Source organism: Artemia franciscana, unplaced genomic scaffold, assembly GCF_032884065.1.
Source record: "Artemia franciscana unplaced genomic scaffold, ASM3288406v1 PGA_scaffold_32, whole genome shotgun sequence".
NCBI lineage: Eukaryota > Metazoa > Arthropoda > Branchiopoda > Anostraca > Artemiidae > Artemia > Artemia franciscana.
In genome coordinates, this window is record NW_027062665.1 from 1,536,394 (window position 1) to 1,561,209 (window position 24,816).

The window sequence follows — 24,816 nt, forward strand, 5'->3', positions numbered from 1 at the left end:
TTGGTTACTTAAAAAGGCAACTAGAAATTTTAGTTTTTTACGAACATTTTCATTAGCAAAGATATACATAACTTACGAATTAGCTTACGTAACGAACTTCTATTATCGTATGTTTTATTACGTATATGAAGGGATTCGCCCACCCGTCAATACCTCGCTCTTTACACTAAAACTTATATTTTGTCCTAATTCCTTAAGAATGACCCCTGAATCCCAAAGGCCATAGAATAAATAGTCAAAATTACTAAAAATACTTTAGCGTAAAGGATAAGGTGTTAGGAGGAGTTGAACCCCTTTTATGCGTAATATAATGTTCTTTTTAAGTTTTAATGCTGCTCCTTACTTTCAGTTGAAAAAACTTTTTCTTATTTATTTTTTCGTTTTTTTTAAATAATGCTAGAAAATCCTGCGCCCCCTTCATGGATATTTTCTTCTCCATGACGAATTCCCCCATGGAAATTTTTCCCAACATAACCCCCTCTTCTGAACCCCTCCTCCCAACCAAAAAATCTCCCTAAAAACGTCTGTACACTTCCCAATATCCATTACGCTATGCAAACACTGGTCAAAGTTTGTAACTTGCAGCCCCAAGTTATAAGGTTTTTCGACTATGCTGAATAAAACGGCTATCTCAGAGTTTGGATCTTACAACATTGGGAAAAATGAGCGTGGGAAGGGGCCTAGGTGCCCTTTAAGTTTTTTGGTCACTTAAAAAGGGCACTAGAACTTTTCATTTTTGTTTGAATGAGCCCTGTTGCAAAATTCTACGACCACCCCTGAAAAAAAAACAAAAAACACGCATCCGTAATCAGTTTTCTCTGGCAAAAACTACAAAATTCCACATTTTTGTGGATAAGAGCTTGAAACTTGTAGAGTAGGATTCTCTAATACGCTGAATCTGATGGTGTGATTTTCGTTAAGATTCTATGACTTTTACGGAGTGTTTCCCCCTATTTTCTAAAATAAGGCAAATTTTCCCAGGCTCGTAACATTTGATGGGTAAGACTAAACTTGATGAAACTTGTATATTTAAAATCAGCATTAAAACACAATTCTTTTGAAGTACCTATTGGTATCAAATTTCCGTTTTTTAGATTTTGGTTACTATTGAGCCGGGTCGCTCCCTACTACAGTTCGTTACCACGAACTGTTTGATTTACTAGGTCAAAATGTCAAACGAAACGCGGATACAACATTTTTGGGTCATTGTCTTAATAAAATCCATAGTTTTAGTTTAAACGTCATAGTTTTGACGTTTTATTTAAAACATCATAGTTTTAATAAAAGTATGACCATACTGATATTTTATGTAATCACTTAATATGGGTTACTGTTAATATTTTCAATGCTACTGGATAAAATTTACTCTTTAACATAATATAACCTCTGTAAAAATATTGATTTTGTCTTGTATATTTTTTGTTAATTACAAAAACACATAGATATGGCAAATTCCTGATGCTATTATAACATAAGCTACTACAATTCCATAGTAAAATGCAATTTTCGTAAAAAATTGATTTTACTTTAAAAATAACTTTTTTGAATAACAAAAGGTTTTTAACCCTATTACTTTCCTTTTTAATCAGCCATTAAACAGCTGTCTATGATGTTCCAATACCCCACTATCTAAGGAAAAGAAGAAGGAGAAAACAAAAAGATGCCTTCTATGCAGAATAACGTCGTTACAACCACTTTTCTTGACTTCCAAGCCAGTATATTTCCCTTGTTCTTCAAGCTACCGCTACCACTGCAACCCACGTTTGAAAAATGCTTATTGTTTTAATTTAACTCAAACAATATATTCGACTGCTTGTATGAAGTACAATAATGTTCTAGAGTAAAAATAAGTAAAATTACAAATTGTGACAAGAATTACCTTAGGCCAAAAAACAATAAGAAGGAATTGCATCAAAATAAAAACATTTGTTTGCCCCGTTTGATCCATCTTAGGTATTTCCGTACCAGAAAACTTGTTCTAAGTTAAGAAGTTCTCAGAGTGAACCAATCTTGTTAGGCTTATCACGTTTAACCGTGAAAATAAATCAGCCAAACTAATTAGTGAATTTTGACAATGAATTTCGTCCGTAAAGATTCAAACATCAACAATCAGTTGAATCTCAAATACAAGTTAGATTAATTAGCTTAATATATTTAGCTTAATTTCGGCTGATATTTCGCCCAAGTTCAGTCTTTTTCTTTGTAATTTGGTGCCAACTACTACCATAAGCGGTATAGCTTCATATGGAGGTATTTTTATCAAAAACTGAATTTCTCAGTTTTTCTAAAGGTTGTTTAAGTTCTCACTTACCCAATTGAGACAATTAGATTTGATGCTCGCTGTCCCTGGCACTATACTTTGAACACGGTGGAATAGGGAAATTTTAAAGGAAGAGTAGTACTTTTCCGATAATGTCCGAAAGAGTTATTCTTATAATTTTTAATTTGACTCGTTGGAACTTTAGATGGATTTAGGATTTTTCTAAATATTTCAATTTGATTTCAATTTTTCTGTTCAATTCAATTAATTACAAAATTATATTGCACATAGCATTAATCCAAGTGTCTGCCTAAAGAAAGACATGAAAACTCTTGATACTGGGCAACCACATCTTATATAACAAACACTTAACAAACAAAACCCTTAACAAAAGAACAAAACAAGCAAAAAGGAACTAAAAGAGCCGAACTATGACCAATCTCTAATCATGAAAATAAAAACAAACTGACAAAAAATAATAATAATAATCAAGACAAAAAAAGAAAATAAAAGGAAAACACATCTACGAACCAAGATCCAAACGAAAGCTTTCCGTTTTATTCTTAACAAACCAAGGTGATCTGCGACCCATGTGCTCTCTGGAAGAGTATTCTAAACCGTAGAACCTAAATATCTGACAGAAAAACGTGCTCTATTCCTTTCTCTGTATTCAGTGACAAGATTATCAACATTACTTGTACTATAGCTATAAAGTGATTTATTTGTTTTGTAAAAATTATGAAATGCTTCAGGACACAATTTCGACATTGTCGCGAGGATATTCCTGCCTTGTAATCTCGAAGTTGCCCAACATTAAGCACTTTGAGTTTTTAGAATTCGCCTCAGTATCATTAACTTTTTCTAATCATCCACCAATAAGACATATCGCTCTGTTTTGAACACATGTCACTTGTTTAAAATAACGTCAGATAGTGTTATGGTTTGTCTAGGAGAGGCAAATTGAGATTGGGCGCCTAACCGTCCTCCATACTATTTGGCAAGTGCACTAACAAAAAACAGGCGAAATTCTTTTTTTTTTTGAATGATGCCTCAAATTTCTTAATGCTTTCTCTTTCCTTGAAAAACAGTCCGATAGCCTCTCTTTCAGAAAGCTCTTTTAATCTAGTAATGGGTTTAGGAATAAATCTGTGAAGTTTTCCATTCCTTGTTAAGTCAACATTCTTCCTTTGGCAGTTACTCGTAAAATTTATTTACTTAATGCATTTTTTAAATCATTGAAGTATCTGTTAGCTGCAGATAATAAAGTCGTAGAAACCAGAACATATTTTGAGTACTTTCTTCTATAAGGAAATACTCGAAAGCGAATGGTCAGAGCCTTTTAATTTCTTGAAAAAATAACATCAAATACCAGGACGGTACTACTTGACATATTGTTGTCACGACCTTGATATCCTCAATTGACTATTTTTTTTTCATTCCTAGCAAACCAAGCAGAACTGAACCAACACTAAACACAAACCCTGCCTCTACCAATCTGATCTGCATGGACCATTGGCATGGACATTATTGCCATGTGTTCACAGCTCCAGCCATTATAAAGTGTCCGATCTTGTACAGCTTGTCTTGTACAGACTACAATTACTATTTAAAAGAATACTTAATTTTTGCGTGAGAAAATTTCTTCATGGAGAAGGATCGAGATGAATTAGGAGTGGCACAACAAGTCGTTGTCGAAGCACTCTCTTAAGAGTTTCCTTCTTCAGGTAATGATTGATTTTTCTGCGTTTTTGTTTTAGTTTTATCCGCTTGCAAACAGTGGAAGGAATAAGACAGTGATCTTTATAATTAATTAGTGTGTTTATCCCCTATATCCGGACTTCAAAAACCGTAAGGAACCGAGTGCAAATAAAAATAGGGGGCCATAAATCCGAAAATTCCCTTTTCTACAAGTAGGCTTGAAGCATATATCCTTAATTCCTTCGGCAAGTTTCACCCTATTACACTATTACTACTACTACTTCTAACGATTTTCCACAGCACCAGGCCGCCTGAGACCCAAACAGCTGCGCACGCTCCTCCTCCTCCCAATCTATTCAAAGCCTCCCTCTTTACACACTCCCCAGAAGTTCCCGTTTCTTTTAAACCTTTCTGTATGACATCCTCCCAGTCCAACCGCAGACGATCTGCTTTCTATTTAGCCCTAAACAGTTAGTTGAAAAGGATAGTCTTTGAAAATCTGTCATCCTTCATCTGCAAAACGAGCCCTAGCCATATCAACCTTTCTCTGATTACAGCACTAGAAAGCGGGATTGAACAGACTTTTTGTAGAGCCTAACAGCCGGGTACCTAGATTAATCCATAGGCAATTTCTCTGGAAAACATCAAGTAAATTTTCATCTGCTTTTCGGAGTGCCCATGCTCCAGAGCCATATTTGACCACTGTCATCACTGTAGCTTTCAATATTCTAATCTTGGTTCACAAAATTATCTTCCGATTCTTCCAATTTTTTTTTTAACTGTGAAAAAAAAGACCCTGAGCCTTGGCTATTTTTTTAACATCTTCACTGCTCCCACCGTCCTTATTAATATTACTACCAAGGTAAGTGAATCTGTTTACCTCGTCAATCTTTCGTTACCCAGCGTCATCTTTTCATCTTTACTTAGTCCTACCTTTAGTGATTTAGTCCTCTTAAAAATTATTTTCAAACCTGTTCTAGCACCCTGGACAATCAAAATCTCTAAAAGTTCTCTCGTATTGCTCACACATTTATTTAGGATGCTTAAATCAACAGCGCAATCTAAGTCCAGGAACGTTTTTCCTCCGCATTTGAATCCCCTGTCTCCTATTGCTTTTCCTGTGCTCCTTAGGACAAAATCCGTCAAAATGATCCATATAAAGGGGAACAGAATGAAACCCTACTTAACTCGTGATTTAATACGAAACCAGCTGCTAACATCATTTTCTACCGTAATTAAATAAAAAAAACAAGTTTTTTTAACTGAAAGTAAGGAGTGACATTACAACTTAAAACGAACAGAAATTACCCCGTATTTGAAAGGGGCTGTTCCCTCTTCAACGCCCTGCTCTTTGCGCTAAAGTGTGACTCTTTCTCTCAACTCTAATTTTTAAAACAGTTAAAACTTTAGCGTAAAGAGCAGGGCGTTGAAGAGAGAACAGCCCCTTTCATATACGGGGTAATTTCTGTTTGTTTTAAGTTGTAATGTCGCTCCTTACTTTCAGTTAAAAAACTTGTTTTTTTATTTAGTTTCTGAACGTTTTTTAGTTAATCCATGTTTTGATTTCGGCTCTCCGCAGATGAATAATTTAAGCAAAATTTGCATATTTATTTATTTGGCTAAATGGCTTTCCCATAGTTTTGATCGAATGATTTTGAGAAAAAAGGAGGGGGAGGAGGCCCAGTTGCCCTCTAATTTTTTGGGTACTTAAAAAGGCAACTAGAACTTTTAGTTTTTTACGAACGTTTTCATTAGTAAAAGATATATGTCGTAAGCTACGAATTTGCTTACGTAACAAACTTCTACATTCGTACGTTTTTATCATATATATGAGAGGGTTCACCCACTCGTCAATACCTCGCTCTTTACACTAAAGCTCAAATTTTGCCCCCTGAATCACAAAGGCCGTAGAATAAATACTTGAAATTACTGAAAATGCTTTAGCGTAAAGAGTGAGGTATTAGGAGGAGGTGAACCCCTTGCATGCGTAATATTTTCTGTTCGTTTTAATTTTTAATGCTACTCAGTTGAAAAAACTTTTGCAAATTTATTTTTTCATCGTTTTTTTTTAAATAATGCTTGGAAATCCTGCGCCTCCTTTATGGAAATCTTCTTCCCCCATGACAAATTCCTCCATGGAAAGTATCCCCCACATAACCCCCTCTTCTCAACCCCCCTCCCAACCAAAAAATCCCCCTGAAAACGTCTGTACACTCCCCAAATTTGTAACTTGTAGCCCCTCCCACGGGGACTGTGGGGGAGTAAGTCGTCCCCGAGGACATAGTAATAAGGTTTTTCGACTTTCAGCTTTCAACTTTCAACTTTTTTCTTTATTCAACTCAAAGAATACACAAACAATATTATGCCCCAACAGAGAGCAGAGCTCGTAAGGATGGGACAGTGCAAAAACATAAGAAAAAACATCAATGATTTCAAAATATAATACAGTAGAAGACACACAAAATAAAAAAAAAACTAATAAAAGATAAGTAAATATATAAATATCGGGCAGGAGGGGTGTGGGAGGCCATCCCAGACACAGGGACACAAAAACAAACACACAAATAAGAAGATCAAATAATTTAAATTTCTATCATCAATGGTGAATAATCAAAATTTTAGCAAACAATCTTTAATATTTGCTTTTTTAAATTTAGCTGAGATTTTTGGGATGGATCAAATAGAATTTTATCATTCAGCTTATAATTTGTTAGCAATGAAGGGTATTCGGTATCTTAAAAAAGAAATTTCCAAGTATTCTTATTGCCCTATTTAGTAGTACCTGTAAGGGTTTTATATGCTTCCAAAATGTATTAAGATATACAACTGAGCAATAATTCAAATAAGAAGTAATTAGAGAGTGGTAATTTATTTTTAAAATGGTAAAAGGAAAAATATTCTTCACACGGTACATCGACCCAATATTTTGAGCAAGTTTTGATCTTAAATACTCAATATGATTATGAAATGACAAAAGGGGATCAAGAAAAACTCCTAAATAACGTTATGATTCGACCCTACAAATTTTTTGATCACCAGTCGGTAGCTCCTCACAAGAAATCTCGAGTGGAACGTTTTGAACGACCAAAAACCATAAAATTATGACTATGCTGAATCATAATTGAAAATGGCTATCTCATAATTATGATCCGACGACTTTGGGAAAAAAATGAGCGTGGGAGGGGGCCTAGGTGTCCTCCAATTTTTTGGTCACTTAAAAAGTGTACTAGAACTTTTCATTTCCGTTCAAATGAGCCCTCTCGCAGAATTCTAGGACCACTAAGTAGATACGATCACCCCTGGGAAAAAGAAAAAAAAATAAAAATAAACACGCATCCGTGATTTGTCGTCTGGCAAAAAATACAAATTCCAGATTTTTATAGATAGGACCTTGGAACTTGTACAGTATGGTTCTCTGATATGCTGAATCTGATGGTGTGATTTTCGTTAAGATTCTATGACTTTTAGGGGGTGTTTCCCCCTATTCTCTAAAATGGGGCAAATTTTGTTAGGCTCGTAACTTCTGATGGGTTGGACTAAATTTGACGAAACTTATATATTTGAAATCAACATTAAAATCCAATTCTTTTGATGTAACTATTGGTATCAAAATTCTGTTTTTTAGAGTTCTGATTACTATTGAGCCGGGTCGCTCCTTACTGCAGTTCGTTACCACGAACTGTTTGACTGCAGAAGTGTTATATTTGTAAATAGCACTTATCACTTTAATGTGTTTGTCTGGCATATCATAAATGATAAGACCTTTGCTAAAGCTTTTCTATCAACAGAATCGGATGCTTGGTCATAATCTATTATATTGAGGACCAAAGATGTTTCTTGTCTCAGGCACTTCTCAATTATTAACCTGGGAGTGAAAATTTGGTCGACACACCTTCTATCTTTTATAAAACTACACTGTTCTTCTCTTAAAACTTTGTCTACAGCATCACCCAGTCTAAAAAGTATCATCTTACTAAGTAGAGCCCAACAGCAAGAAGACCTCCAAAATGAATGGAGGCTTTGTTTAATTCTGGGCCCATCTTAGTCAGAACATAGTTTTCAGCACTTGGCGATATTCTCTATCAACAAAAGTCGAAATCCTCCACAGGGAGTTTCAATCATATTACCTCCGAATCATTATATACCCATACCTACAAATATTATGCTACTGAGGGAAGACAGTCCATAGTAGATAAATTAGCTAAGAAGAGGGTCTAAACTTAAATCTATAAAGTCCTGAACCGTTAGGACCCTAATTCACAATTAGGTAATGTGTTAGGTAATCTTGTTAAGTAAATTTAGCTCTCAAATCTATTGGTAAAATTCCTACTAACGCTGTTGGTACTTCAGTTTGAGCGGTGCGAAAAGATATTTTGATAATAATTAGAGAAAGCCTTTGAAGTGACCTTAGCATTCGGACAATACGTTTTTTGTTTAATGCTGCAATCCATACTGGGACTGCATGTAAAATCGTGCTCTCTATAACCGACAGGTACATATTTTTAAGAGCACAAGTACGACTTTTGAATCACAATTTATATGTGTCAGAACTAGCAGTTAAAGGAGAAGTAGTAGAAGGAGAAGTTTTTCGTTCTTTCGTAATTTAATGTCTTTTTATACTCCAGTCCTTTCAATAATATTTGATTAGTGTTGCTAGTCCGAATCCTAACAACGATATGTACAAAGGTTTTCTTTTTTTAGGTTTTTGAATTGTTGTAATCCCCCGTGTCAAAATATCAAATCATCATTTGTAATAATTAAAATTTTTTGTTTTTGGGCCTTGCTACTGACATTATATAACTAGATGCGTTCAAACCTGTGAGCGTAATCACGTAGCGAGTGGATTTTATCTTACAAAAAAAAATTTAATTTTAATGTTTTCTTCTAGTCTAAAATAAAATAATAAAATTATTACTCAGGCACCTTAAACATCTTTGCAGTTTACATGATAAGTTAAGTGATTCTGAACTAAGCATTCGAACAATACATTTTTTGTTTAATGCTGCAACCTATATCGGGACTGCATATAGAATCGTGCTCTCTATAACCGACATATACATATTTTTAAAAGAACGAGCGCGACTTTTGAATCACAATTTAGATGTGTCAGAACTAGCAGTTAAAGGTGAAGAATTAAAAATGATGACAATTATTCATAAAGGAGAAAATAAAACCCATGATGTTGTCGAAGTCTCCCCAAAGATGGTGATAAACATATACGTATTTGTGTTTTCTTTCTTAAACAGGTCGCAGATTTTCTTTATCTTTAACCTGGATATGTTTCCACATTAAAAGATCTAGGCACCAAAATGTCAGCAGAAAAAATTAATCCCTACAGTAGTTACATGGTCAGCGAAGGAGGAGGAAGACTACATATTTCACTTAAAGTCTAGCTCAGAGAAAAACTAAGAAATGCTATGAGGATTGCCATATCACTTACGACAACCTAGAAGATTTCAATCACACCAAGACAACATCAAAGTTTGAGAGAATCAAAACGTGTTTAGACATATTTCAAAGAGGCGTCTGAGATGTCACTCGGACGCAAGGATTAAGCTTGGCATTTCTGTTACGAAGCAAACCCTCAGCCTTTGTCTTTGTTTATCCTGAGCTATTTCTTTCTTTTAACCTTTAGCTGATGCAAGTATCTAGAACTTTCCTATAAAGTGAACTTCACAGTTAGCCTAAGAGAAAACTAGTTTCACCTCACAGGGAATATAAGTGTTCACAGATTTACTTCCAAATCTATTAAAATATTAAAAAAAAGCTATAAAATAAAGACTTCCAGGTTGTTCTTTTCTGGAAAAGAAAGCAGTTTAAATTGTCATCACTATTCCAATGACGTTATTAAGTTCATATTAAATTGCTTAAAGAGCAGAAAACTGTTAATTGTAAAAATATTTACGTATATTTTGACAAGGGATTACAACAACTCGAAAACCTTAAAAAATAAAAAAAATTGTTTAAGCTTAGTAGAAATTGTTGCTAGAAATCGGACTTACATGGAATTAAAAAATCAATTTAAAAAAAAGAAGCTTTTATAAGGTAGTTAAATGGGCATCATGACACCAGAAACCTACCGATCTGCCATTGACCAAATGTTGAATCTCATTCCACAAGGACATGAAAAAGCGATCAAAAATGCTGTTTATAATATTATTGCGCTCATATTTGTTCTTTTGGGAGTTGGTGCAGGAACTGCAGTTTACTTTGTTTTAGAGCCATTTATAAAACCATTGCTTTGGGCTATTCTGATTGGTTCGGTTCTTCACCCAGCCAAAGCAGCTGCTGTTTCCTGGGTCACAAATTATTTACAAAATATGATGGATCAAAAGATCCCAGTGATATTTGGCAGTATTTTGGCTCCGATAAGCATTGTTGACAGACTCGCCGAAAATTCTGTTTTATTTTGTGTCAAAAACTTGTGACATTTTTATCAATTACTGGAGTGATAATGCTGGCCATTGGTATTTATTCCTACGCTCCTTATAGTATATTCTTTGCGCTGAGAGACGGTGTTTCTACCATTAATTCATTTATAAGTGAATTTGCTTCAATCCTCTCCATAACAATAATACTTTTAAGTGGCATCACTCTTCTCTTTGTATTCATATGGACAACACCCAGTAATAAGACAGTATGGAGAATAGCCAGTCATGGGTTTTGGTTTGTGCTTTGCTGCTATTGTGCAAATTTTAGTGAAGGCTTCCAGTTTATATTATTTCCTCTTTTGGCCTTTGTATTTATTTTGAGTTTCATCCTAGGTGTTTTATATAGTAAGTTTCAAGATGAAGAAGCTGCAAATCAGGCTAAATCAAAAAATGATTCACACACCTCAGTTGAAGAACATCGTTTAATTGATAGTAGGGTCATGTCAGAAGAAGTTGCCGAAAAATATGTTTCAGATACCAAAGAGGACACTTCAGAAAAAGTTATCAATCCACTGGGAAACAAGTCTAAAAGGGAAAACCCTTCTGGTAGTAGTTTTGGTGATCCCCATGCTGAGGCAAATGTTGCAGCATGGAATGAGGGTCGCGCAGACAGTTGGTCATTCATATATTATGTTTCGTTTCTTTGTGCTTTTGTTCAGCTTTACAAATATCCGTCTCTGCTTCACCTCATCCCACTTCTGGTTGTTTTTTTCCTAACGAAGAAATCAGTATGTTCTGTTTGTCAACTTAAAGTCGTCAAGGAATATACCAATCAATTATGGATTGCATTGAGGTGGTTCAAAGAGCGAAGAGGTCTACTTTTGCCATCTCCGGTTTATCATTTCCTAAGAGTGATTTGGTTGATTGACCGCTACTTGGTATTCAAGGTTTTGTCTAATATACATTCACTTGTAACTGCTGGGGTCCTAAGTTTGGTCGTTATTCTTGGTACGGGTATACTTTTTGTCGTGGTAATTCAGTTCTACGCAGAGGGTGTCCATTTAGTACAGGTTACCGCTGGCCTAGCAAATTCAACTTTGGCCCAATACCCTGTAGCTCAGAATATGCTCCCAAAAGACCTGAACTCCATGATGGAGCAGGTTGTAAACAATGCTTATAGCTATGGAAGAGAAGGACTTGTGACTGTTATACGTGGTACAGTCAACGAATCGAATGCCAATACTGAGCAATTAGAAATGCAAGTTCTGGAGCTGTGGGATCGTGTTTACCGATCATTAGCATCGTATAAAGGGAATTCTATCACTTATGATGACAACCATAACTCATCTGCCTTACTCTCTTCTTTTGGGACCATATTGGAAAATCTCAAAAAAACATCAGAGCTTTTGAATGTTACACTTCTGGTGGATTTTGCGAAGCAGAATTTTGGAACTTTGATGTCTGTTGTCGACTCATTGTGGTCTGTAGCTAAGGCCAATGTCCAAGTTGTTTTTAACATCTGGAGAATGCTAATCACTGTCATTGCTGGGGGTGGAACTGCGATCCAGAATTTTATAATTAATAGGACTGTCTTTATGACTGCCTTGTTTTATCTGCTTTCATTGTCTGGAAAGACCTACAAACCTGTCGAACTGATAACATCATTTAGTCTTGGAGCTGGCTTAACGCTTGGAGTTGCAATTGAAGAAGCAATTAGCACAGTTTGTTTAGCGTCTTTGAAGATCGCTCTGTTTTACGGTCTTTGGACTTGGCTTATTCACACGTTTTTTCAGTCGGGTTTGGTCATCATACCATCTGTTTTGGCTGCAATTTTGAGTGCCTTGCCAGTATTTGGTCACTATTGGGTAGCCCTTCCTGCACCTATTGAATTATGGCTAGTTCAGGATAGAGCAACAGATGCAATCTTATTGGTTGTCTTTCAATTTCTGCCTTTGATATATGTAAACACTGCAATCTATAGAGAAATCAAAGGGGGCGGGCATCCTTATTTGACTGGCCTTTCCATTGCCGGTGGTATTCTTTGTTTTGGAATAGAAGGTGCCATCTTTGGTCCATTGATATTGTGTCTTCTTCTAGTGGCAATAAGGGTTTATAGATCTGTTGTAGCTGAACCTTCAATAAGTTCATTTCTACCATCGCAAAGGCGATTAATAAAGCTGGATGCGGTCGGTTAGAGACTTGCAACTAAGTCACTAGTTTGGAAATGATTTTCTCTTATCTGCTAAAGCACTTGTCAAATAGTCTGTATGCTTTAATTCTGTTGATTTTAATCTCCCTTTCATATTTTTTATAATTTATGGGTTTTTTATCAATTAATGCAATTGCATGCATTCAATTGATAAAAAGTCTGTCACTACTTGTAGTATTTGTTTTTTTGCTCCCATTTCTTTCAGATTTGTTAATGACGTCATGTATTTGATAAGGTCAAATGCTTTTTGGTAGTCCACCAAAAAAAAATTTCCTCGGCACGATTTTTTTGGTAATTTCTCTTTGAGCCGCAAGCTTGTTTTCACGTTGTTCTTGTGATTCCTCGGTACGCTTTCTTTTCCTACTTTCTCTTTTAGCCACAAGCCTTTTGGCATTATCTCTTTGAGCCACTTCTTCGGCTGTTTCTTCTGTCATTGTAGGATTTATTATTATTATTTAAGAATTAACGACGCTTCTTGACTACTAAGGTCCCTGCGTCGGCCCTGCAGTGCATTCCTGCAGCGTGATTCGATCTCTGGGTCCCGTATTACCAAGCTAAGTTCAAATCCAATGCGCCACCACAGGACTGTAGGATTTATACTAACATTTCTCGTACGATTTGATTCCTCGGCTGTTTCTTCTGCCATTGTAGGATTTATACTAAATTTTCTCTTTGAATCGCCCCACTATATACTTATAATGACGTCATATACAAAGCATTATATACTTATAATTACGTCAATTTATAATGACGTCATATACAAACATACAAAATACGTACATGACGTCATAATTCTCAATCCTTATAATGATGTCAGTCGTCAAACATACATACAATTTATATATATATATATATATATATATATATATATATATATATATATATATATATATATATATATATATATATATATATATAGTTGTCTGTGTGTGTGTGTCTGTCGAGTGACGTCATGTTTGTGTGTCGGCTGACGTCATATTTGTCGACTGACTTCATTTTAAGGATTGAGCTGTATGCGTCATGAAGTTGTTTGTCGACTGACGTCATGTTTGTCAACTGATGAAATTACATACCGGGGCACCGGAACACAAATGACGACCGGGACACAGGGAATATAAATGACAACCGGGAACCTCAAAGAGAAATTACAGACTGGGAAACCCAGACACAAATCACGACCGGGACACAGGAAATATAAATGACGACCGGGACACAGGGACACAACTACAACGGGGACGCCGGGGGCACAGGCGGGATATATAAATGACGACCGGGACACAGGGATTGTTCGAATAGATATTACAGACCGGGACACCGGGACACAAATGGGACACTCAAAGAGAAATTACAAACTGGGACACCGGGACACAGGGAATATAAATGACGACCGGGACACAGGGACAGATCATTAGAATAATGAGGTATAGATCTGAATACGGATTGTTTTTCCCATGGACAATTATATGTTGCATGTTCAAGAGTCAGTAAACCTGACAATCTATTTATATGCATAGACAATGGGACAGCGACAATCTATATATATATATATATATATATATATATATATATATATATATATATATATATATATATATATATATATATACAAGCCAAAAACTGCCATGTCACTGTCTTTGGTGACGTATTTACATATGTATTTGATTGCCTTTACGGAGTTAAATTATTCAACATGTATGTGTGCATTAAATGTTTTTGACAATAAAGGTGAATATGGAAAATCTTTATTATTGCTGTTTTACCGCCATCTTCAGTAGATCTTCTTCTATATTGTGGGTAACCATCATTGCCAGTAATTGTGATGGGTACTAAAAAGTCGAGTATATTGCTTTGTGCACCTTCCTTTTGCGATGCATGGGGAATTTTCATTCAGTGCACCGCAAGGTCCATGTATCATATTTTTTACAACAATATAATATAAGCCCTTATCGTCATTTTCATCAGGAATTTCAGCGGAAATCAAATCGTCAATGTCATTAGAAGTAATTTTATCATGTAGCCAGATTAAAATATGTGCGTGTGGCAATCCTCGTTTTTGCCACTCCACTGAGTACATCCAGCATCGCACTGACCCAAACACTTTAAGTTTTGCTATGTAGTTTATCAGTGATTTCAACTTTTGCCGGAAGACACGGGCCATAATGTCATGTCTATGAACCGCCGATTGTCCTTGAAGTAAAAGCTGCCGTATCTCGTCCCAGGATTGGTTACATGTAAATGTAATAAATAAATCTAGACGACCATAGAGACGAACATACGCAATAGCATCTTGAGCATATTCATGCATATGACGGGGACAGCCAGCATGTGACGAAGGTAAAATCGTTAATCTTCCAACGTTTGTGATATTACCGTCATTTATAACTGCATCTCACAAATGAATGTATTATTCAGAGCGGAGCTTGGTCTGATTCAGACGGATAAATAGCAAACGTTATGATTCAATTTTTGCATACATATCAACGATGTATTGGTGAAACAATTGACGGCATTTTAAAATATAATTGTCTTCATCCTGCCGAATCATTATTCTAGTAAGAATAATAATGCATTGCGCTGCATTTCTTATCCGTTTGTTTGTTAGTGGATGAATCTTGCAATTTATTATTAAAGAGATAGCCGTCATCCCAAAAAATTATAGAATATTGTAGGGCATCGTAGCATCGATGAGTGTCAGCAATTCTTACCAACTGAGCGTTTTGCTTATGAAGAATAGTATCTCGAGGTAAAAACTGATCACCGACCATAACGATTGCCACTTCTTCGATAGTTGGAGCATTGTATCTACGCACATGTTGGCCAGGAGGCGTTTTGTCAGTGGAAATAACAATTTTATGCGTATCAGTAGGCATCAAATCGATGGCTGTTTTGAACAGACACACTAAATTATTATTTTCGTGGAAAAGATGTTGCAATTGGCTAACGATAGTCCTTTCAACATCGGGAGAAATTTCGCAACGTGCATTCAATTCAGAATTTCTATCACTGATGAAGTATAGTTGTAAAAATTTATGATTCTCGTCTGAGAATGGTAGATGGGACCCTTCTCTATGATAAATTTGCCCTTTTACTTTGAAAGTAGGCGTACATTGTTCTGGATTTTCGATTTGGGCACCAAACGACGTCATTTGGAAACATGAGTTATATTTTCTGATCTTTGATAAAAAAAACGCTTAGATTCTAACGTAGTTCCAGTAAGCAAAGTCTTCAGTGGCTCTGGTGGTGCAGCCAACTGAGGAAGTTTAACTTTTCCTGAGGCACAACGCATTCCCATTGTTTCACCATTAAATTTCAAGGCCTTGCAATAGGGACAGATTTTAGACATAGTCCCGATTTGAACACTTTTACTCAAGCTATAATCATCGACTGGGCTGTACCTGAATGCCAGGCGACGACTTTCAGGTTGCTCTTGTGATTCCTCGGCACGCTTTATTTTGGTGATTTATCTTCGAGACGCAAGCCTGTTTTAACGCTGTTGTTGTGATTCCTCGGCATGCTTTCTTTTGGTGATTTCTCTTTGAGACGCAGGCCTGTTTTCACGCTGTTGCTGTGGTTCCTCGGCACGCTTTCTTTTCATACTTTCTCTATTAGCCGCAAGCCTGTTTTCACGCTGTTCTTGTGATTCCTCGGCACGCTTTCTTTAAAGTTAATTTTTAATTAACTTTCTTTAATTAGCATTTAATACTTTCTGTAGCCGCAAGCCTTTTGGCATAGACTCTTTGAGCAGCTTCCTCGGCTGTTGCCATTGTAGGTTCTTCTGTCATTTTAAAATTAAAAATTTATCTTTGAACGGGCTTCTTATATACTTATAATGACGTCATATACAAAGCCTCGGCATAACAAACATGACGTCAGTCGACAAACAACTTCATGACGACATACAGCTCAATCCTTATAATGACGTCAGTAGACAAACATGACGTCAGTCGACACACAAACATGACGTCAGTCAACACATACACACAAACAAACAACTTATTTTTATATATTAGATACAACTAATAAAAGCATAGTTTTACTTTTGGTATTCCAACATTAAGTAGCAATTAAACATTTTTTTTCAAAATGCTTAATTTTCATATTGTATTTTAGCTAAAATTTGAAAAGCATGTACCACAAAATTGTGCATGTTTCCCCTTTATTTCATCTCTTTAGACATAAAATTACTATCTGCAGATTTTTTCTGTTAAAACAAGATGGTCGGCTACTTCTGGGAAACGTTCGGTCCAAAAAGTTTCCGATAACTCATTATTATTCGTATCTTCAACTTGATATTGCAGTTCTACATCACTTTCAACTTCGGAAGTTTAATTTCCCTTGACGTCTCCTGTCACGGCCTCGGTGTTATTCTCTAGGTCTTTTCTTTGCTAAAAGTGCTTTTAAAGTGAAGTTGATTTATTCCATGTAAATCTACTATAAATGTAGAACTGTTGAATCTCTACTCAGAAGTTCTTCTTCCCAATTTGTTTTTTTTTTTCTCCATGACTCTATAAAAGGGCAGACGAATTTTATTTCTTGGCTCAACAAAAGACAATTCCTGCTAGAATCACATACTAAATTAAAATCACATCGGTTTGGATAAAACCTTTTAAGGTGATTTGCATTAAACTGTAAAACTAAATAAATAAAAGATGCATTACACCCTTGTGAAAACTAGTGTCATCAATTTTTATTGGGGAGGGGTGGAGAAATTATATATTTTTAAAATCCACCTATACAAAATGACTGAAACCCAAATATTTGTTATTTATCCAAAGAAGGCAAAATTGCTGTTATGAAGTATTAATAAACTAACTTGAGAACAAAAATTTGAAGAAAATTTCTGTTTAATTAGATGTGATAATATTTTCCCAATAGCTTGAATTATATTTTCCGCACTTTAAATATAGCTTACGAAATAAACAAGATTATCATTTGTCCTGTGGTGGCACAGTGGGTTTGACCTTAGCTTGGTAATGACCCAGAGATCGAATCAAACAGTTCGTGGTAACGAACTGTAGTAAGGAGCGACCCGGCTCAATAGTAACCAAAACTCTAAAAAAATGGAATTTTGATACCAATACCTACATAAAAAAATCGCATTTTAATGCTGATTTTAAATATATAAGTTTCATCAAGTTTAGTCTTACCCATCAAAAGTTACGAGCCTGAGAAAATTTGCATTATTTTAGAAAATAGGGGGGCGTTTAGAAAACGCCCCCTAGAAGTCATAGAATCTTAACGAAAATCACACCATCAGATTCAGCGTATCAGAGAACCCTACTGTAGAAGTTTCAAGCTTCTATCTACAAAAATGTGGAATTTTGTATTTTTTGCCAGAAGGCAGATCACGGATGCGTGTTTATTTGTTTTTTTGTTTTTTTTGTTTTTTTTTCCCAGGGGTGATCGTATCGACCCAGTTGTCCTAGAATGTTGCAAGAGGGCTCATTCTAACGGAAATGAAAAGTTCTAGTGCCCTTTTTAAGTGACCAAAAAAATTGGAGGGCACCTAGGCCCCCTCCCACGCTAATTATTTTACCAAAGTCAACGGATCAAAATTCTGAGAAAGCCATTTTATTCAGCGTAGTCGAAAAACCTTATAACTATGTCTTTGGGGACGACTTACTCCCCCACAGTCCCCATGGGAGGGGCAAAAAGTTACAAACTTTGACCAATGCTTACATATAGTAATGGTTATTGGGAAGTGTACAGGCGTTTTCAGGAGGATTTTTTTGGTTGGGGGAGGGGTTGAGAAGAGGGGGATATGCTGGGGGAACTTTCCATCGATAATTTGTCATGGGGGAAGAAAATCTCCATGAAGGGAGCGCAGGATTTACTAGCATTATTTAAAAACACAATAAAAAAAAAATATGAAAAAGTTCTTTCAGCTGGAAGTAAGGAACAGCATTAAAACTTAAAACAAACAGAAATTATTACCCATTTGAGGGGCTCACCTCCTCCTAATACCTCGCTCTTTACGTTAAAGTATTTTTAGTAATTTCAACTATTTATTCTACGGCTTTTGTGATTCTGGGGTCATTCTTAATGAATTGGGACAAAATTTAAGCTTAAGTGTAAAGAGCGAGGATCTGACAAGGGGGCGAACCCCCTCATATATGTAATAAAAATATGAGAATACAAAAGTTCTTTACGTAAGCTAATTTATAAGTTACGTAAATCTTTTACTAATAAAAATATTCGTAAAAAATTAAAAATTCTAGTTGCCTTTTTAATTGACCAAAAAATCGGAGGGCAACTAGGCTTCCTCCCCCGCTCTTTTTTTCTCAAAATCATTCGATCAAAATTATGAGAAAGCCGTTTAGCCAAAAAAAAAAAATGTAAATTTCGTTTTAATTATTCCTCTGCGGAGAGCCAAAATCAAAACATGCATTGATTCAAAAACGTTCAGAAATTAAATAAAAAAAAAAAGTTTTTTTAACTGAAAGTAATGAGCGACATTAAAACTTAAAACGAACAGAAATTACTTCGTATATGAAAGAGGCTGCTTCCTCATCAACGCCCCGCTCTTTACGCTAAAGTTTTTTACTGTTTTAAAAAGAAGAATTGAGAGACAGAGTCAAACTTTAGCGTAAAGAGCGGGGCGTTGATGAGGAAGCAGCCTCTTTAATATACGAAGTCATTTCTGTTCGTTTTAAGTTTTAATGTCGCTCCTTACTTTCAGTTAAAAAAACTTTTTTTTTTTATTTAATCATGCTGCAGGAACGCACTGCAGGGCCGACGCAGGGACCTTAGTAGTTAAGAAGCGTCGTCAATCCGATACAATAACTACAAGATTATCATTTAAATGGCTTGCCGCAATATTCCCATTTGACACTGAAAACTTCAAAGCAAGAATTTTTTAGGTGTGACGAAAACAATTTAGGGAAAAAATAGTTATAATTAAAAGAATGCATATCAAGGAAAATATAGGTAGGATCCGAAATGAATAGAGATACGTTAATGTACAAACCCTTTCCTTCTGTTCCTTACAGGGGCAGATCATAGGGGATCCGAGGGGACTGGACCCCCAAGATTTTTTTGGCTCCCTCATTTATTTTTTCTCTGTTTTTCTCTTTTTAAAATAAACCTGTCAATTTGGTCAATTGTTGGCACCCTTGTCACATTACCCTCCACCATCTCCACGAGATTTTGCTTTAGATCCGCCTTGGTTCTTTATATTGTAAGAGTTTCTTGACGGTTCTTACATAGAATTCATAGCTAAGTACCCATCTATTCTGAATTTTAGAATTAGTAATCTCAAAGAATTACTAGTCCAAATGACAATTTGCCTGAAGCTATCGGACCAACGGGCGAGGGGATTTGTTGATTAAATAATGGATGATCGGTGAACCACAAATGGCCCAGGAGAATTCCGTTGTATTTCTTATTAGGTGATTCGTAGGTTTATATTTGTAAGTTTTATATAAAGTTTTTTAAAGGATTTACTTGTGGGTAGACTGCCGCTGCCGTGAAAGCTGGCTAACCTGCTTAATATAACCTTAAAATTACCTATTTTTAATGAACAAAATCAAACTATTTACGAGTATTAAACTAAAAGAACAACATGTACATTTTCAAATTTAGGAGGCATATTTGAAGATTTTAATTATCATTTATTTCTCAGTTTTAATTGAAATGGTCATCTGAATTTTCTATTTGCACTTTAATTCTGCAGTCGTTATGATTTCTTTTTTCATACGGATATTTTTTCTTTACAAGTTTATTCAGCTTAATTTGAACTGAATCTGAGCTGATTACTAAAGTACAAATGCCAGCTTTTTACGAGCATTGGACTATAAAATCAATCTTGACCTTATCTTGAACCAATCTTGAACTAATTGAATTACAATTTGATTGAACTAATTGAAGGACCAAAGCAAATTATTTGCAAGGAGTTGACTAAAGAGAATCTTGAAATCTAAGCTGCATGTTCTGACTTAAACTATTATATGTTTATTTAATTAGCATTCTATTCTCATTATCTCATATACATTTACTTATCAAGCTTTTCTGATTTTTTAAAGGTACTTGCCTGATATTTTTTCGACAAGTCATCTACTAATCTTAAACTGATTGTGGCCATTTCTTTAACTTTCAAAGTTAATTTTGACCCAGTTTGTGTCTCTTGCTAAATTTATGGATAACCTTGCATTAGAAGCTCCAAACAACTAATTCTTGTAAGAACAGCCGCTGACGAGGGCATATCCTGAGGGCAAAGTATCAGTAAAAGATGCAAAATTTGTGCTTCCTGTGTCTTACCTTATAAGGTATGTTTAGCAAAATTCAAATCCAAACTATTAAACACAAGGCAGGCTTAAACATGGCTACTTAACATGCAGGTTTCATTCCTCCTAAAGCAGTAAAAAATATTTCATTGACTCGTAAATTGGTCTTAGGAACAATAGTGAAAACACTTTCCCCCCCCTTCCCAAACTCTAGCCGAATTCCTTTGATAATCCATACTTTGGAAACCGAAAATTCCGAAAACTACCAATAATAGATGCAGAATCCGGGTCCCTAGTTCTACAAATTGTTGACCCCCTATATCTTGCCTTTTCATACTTGTTAAGCTAATGTCCAACTCAATTCAAGACATAAGAAGTCTGATTTTTCAGATCCTTCAGAGCCTTAAACCACTCTGATTTTTAAATAATAATAATAATAATAATACGTTCTAAGAGCCAAAAGGCAATGGCAGTACAAAATAAAAAAGAAAATTCAGTTCTAAACAATGGACATTGCATAAACAAAGACGAACAAAGTTTACAAAAATTTACTTCTGTGCTCCATTGTCTGCCTGAGAAATAGTCTAAACTTTTAGCAATTGTAAGCATCTATCACTCATCACATTTACCGTTATCATCACATTTATCTTTACCTATATCTATTATATATCTATTATATATATCTATATCTATTACCTATCTATATATCTATATCTATTATATATCTATATCTATTACCTATATCTATCATCACTATTTATCTTTACATTTATCTATTTACCTATCATCAGATTTATCTTTCATCAAATCTATACTCTCCTTGCACTACATTTTGTAGCTTACTCAATTCTTCACCTTATATTTCACATGGCCCACACTCTCATCCATATCTTCGACACATCGGTTAAAAGTAAGAACCATCCTGCTTTAGACCCCCCCCCCCAAATACTCCCTTCTTATCCCAGTTGGTAATTATTTCCCCTAAATTCAATAAAAAACTTAATTTCTTCCTTTGTTTTTAAATTCACCTTAAAAAAACAAATTTCACTCCATGTCTCATTCAAGACCGCGTAGAGGCTAAGGAATCTAAAACGCTTTTTTCATGCAGACAAACCCGTACCTCTTCCAAACCAGTCAAGCTTGTCAAGCCTGTACAGTGATAGCATTCAAATGATCTCCCGTTGCTGTGCAGCCCACACAGACACACTGTTAGAGACTAGGCCGTTGTTACAGCTAATCTCTGCATCTTCCCTTGAGCTGTTTAATATTTATTTTCCCTAAAGTATATAGTAAAACGACCTCCTTGGTTACAAAATTTATTAACACTCACATAGTTATAAAACTGGACATAATGCAAATTCTTTTATTCAGCTATGAAAAACGACTGATTTTCCGGTCACTGACTCTTTTTCGCCTGTAGTGAAGAGAACTTTGTATTAGATTGTATAGCATGGCTTCATTTTATTCTTTTTATTTTCAATTGTTTGTACAGGTTAAACAACGAACACTTTTCAAGGAGATCAGTAACAACGGGTCAAATTACTTCGTCCGGTTTAAGATTTTTAAGCCTTATGTCGCAAGATAAGAAAAATAATTTTATAATGACGTTTTGTGACCTTTTTGTCAAACTCCACAATTTTCCTTATGTTTAGGTCAACGACTGTCATAAATTCCTTCATTGTAGAATTCCTTGCACTTTACCCTTCCTTAGAATATAGTATTCTTCTGTGGTCTTTAACTGTGTTGTTCCTTAGATGAAAATCTAGTCTTAAGCAAGAGGAGCAATTATGCGATTATTGCAGACTGAACGTTGTTTTGATCACAACAAAGTACAGAATTAACAAGTGATTCAACTCTGAACTACCTAGAAGAAAAAGAAAATAGGAGAATCAAATATTTTGAATGGATCAATAAAAACCAAACTGCAACTATATTAACGTTACATGGATAGCGTAACGTGTTGAGGTAACGTTTGTTCGTCTTCGCCGAGCAAAGTGTTGCAAGAGCAACACTTTGCTCGGTGAAGCAAATTTTAGTTCACCTTCAATATGAATCTGGTGCCTATCTGCTTGCCTGCTAGAATAGAGCTTTCCACTTGAAAGCAGAAACATGGTTTGATGAAACAAAAGCTTGACTGCATAACTTCAGATAGTTCTCTCTGACATAGGCCATAAAACTCGACTTTACTTCACGCACTATAGGCTCTGGCTCAAGGACAAGCAAAAACCATCCTTTTTGGCCCCAGGCAAGAGTTCTACGAGGCTCTCCAAAATTCAAAGTTGTTTGGAAATAAACACGACAAAATCAAAGTGTTGCTCTCGCAACACAATAAAAGGACCGTATTATTATAAATATAGAACCATGTGATTGCTCTAAACTTTTATTTGAAATACAACAAATATAAAAATAAATTTTTACATACAGACCAACGAGGTCACCGTATCGTAGATGCTGACCTCCTAATACTCACTTTAAGGACAAATATCTGGCTGCAAATGTTTGGCCGCACTCTGGGACCAGACCATAAGCTAGTGCAGTAAGGTTGCATGTAGAAGTAGATTTCATTTTTCTTTAGTGTTTTTTCCGTTTAATGGCTTCACTATCATCAAAATGCCTCTCATCCTTATACAGGATATTAGGAGGAGCCAATTTCTTGGGATGAGAAGCTCGTCCTGTGGTGCCTGGTATAATTTTTAGGGGGTCTAACATCATTATCCAGGACATTAGTGCAGTGACGATTACACGTGAAGATTTTCAAAAAGGGATATTCTTGGCCTGTGAAGTTTTCATACATGCTCATTCGCTTACATTATATAAACGTAATGACAAATTTATGTTAAAACAAAAATTTACAGCAATAGATGCAATGTACATATGTATATATATATATATATATATATATATATATATATATATATATATATATATATATATATATATATATATATATATATATATATATATATATATATATATATATATATATATATATATATATATATATATATATATATATATATATATATAAAAATAAGTTGTCTGTCTGTGGATCTGTGGATCAGGTGACGTCATGTTTCTGTGTCGGCTGACGTCATGAAATTAGGAATATAAATGACGACCGGGACACAGGGACACAACTACAACGGGGACGCCGGGGGCACAGGCGGGATATATAAATGACGACCGGGACACAGGGATTGTTCGAATAGAAATTACAGACCGGGACACCGGGACACAAATGACGACCGGGACACCGGGACACAGGGAATATAAATGACGACCGGGACACTCAAAGAGAAATTACAAACTGGGACACCGGGACACAAATGACGACCGGGACACAGGGAATATAAATGACGACTGGGACACAGGGACACATCATTAGAATAATGAGGTATAGATCTGAATACGGATTGTTTTCCCATGGACAATTATATGTTGCATGTTCAAGAGTCAGTAAACCTGACAATCTATTTATATGCACAGACAATGGGACAGCGAAGAATGTTGTATATTCGCATGTTTTACGTAGTTAAAAACATATATTTATATCTATCTCTATTCACAGGTGGGACACAGGGACACAACTACAATGGCGCGTAACTAATATGGCGCGTAACGACTTACGCGCGCGGGGGGCTTGGGGGAGGGCGCGAAGCACCCCACCAACTAGGTGTTGGGGTGGCGCGAAGCGCCACCCCAACAGCTAGTATATATATATATATATATATATATATATATATATATATATATATATATATATATATATATATATATATATATATATATATATATATATATATATATATATATATATATATATATATATATATATATATATATATATATATATATCTATATATATATATATATATATATATATATATATACTTGTACAATTTGGCCAAAAACTGTCAAGGAAAAATCGTGTCTAAAGCTGATGAAAAAGGGCTACAGATAGAGTGTAAGTTTTGACGTTTGAGGTTAAGAATTTTGAGTTAAAAAACTTCAGCTTTAAATTTTCTTAATTTTAATTCCTGTTTCTTAAAAAAAGGT

The 24,816-nt window shown here is 35.3% G+C and overlaps 2 protein-coding genes across 3 annotated transcripts in view; one reads left to right on the forward strand and one right to left on the reverse strand.

Moving 5' to 3' along the window:
* Positions 1 to 24,816, reverse strand: part of LOC136041629 (uncharacterized) — a 176,567-nt gene that overhangs the window by 84,365 nt on the left and 67,386 nt on the right. Inside the window, exon 6 of one of the 2 annotated variants that reach the window (XM_065726325.1) lies at positions 22,039 to 22,624. The exons of the other annotated variant lie outside the window; for it this stretch is intronic. Within the exon in view, the coding sequence (XP_065582397.1) occupies positions 22,554 to 22,624 (71 nt within the window). The 3' untranslated portion in view covers positions 22,039 to 22,553. Of the gene's footprint in view, positions 1 to 22,038; positions 22,625 to 24,816 lie in introns of those variants that run through there. 2 annotated transcript variants of the gene reach the window in all.
* LOC136041663 (transmembrane protein 245-like) lies at positions 9,901 to 12,524 on the forward strand. The gene is made up of 2 exons (XM_065726375.1): positions 9,901 to 10,312; positions 10,723 to 12,524. The coding sequence occupies exons 1-2, from the start codon at positions 10,012 to 10,014 to the stop codon at positions 12,522 to 12,524; spliced, it is 2,103 nt and encodes a 700-aa protein (XP_065582447.1). The 5' UTR covers positions 9,901 to 10,011.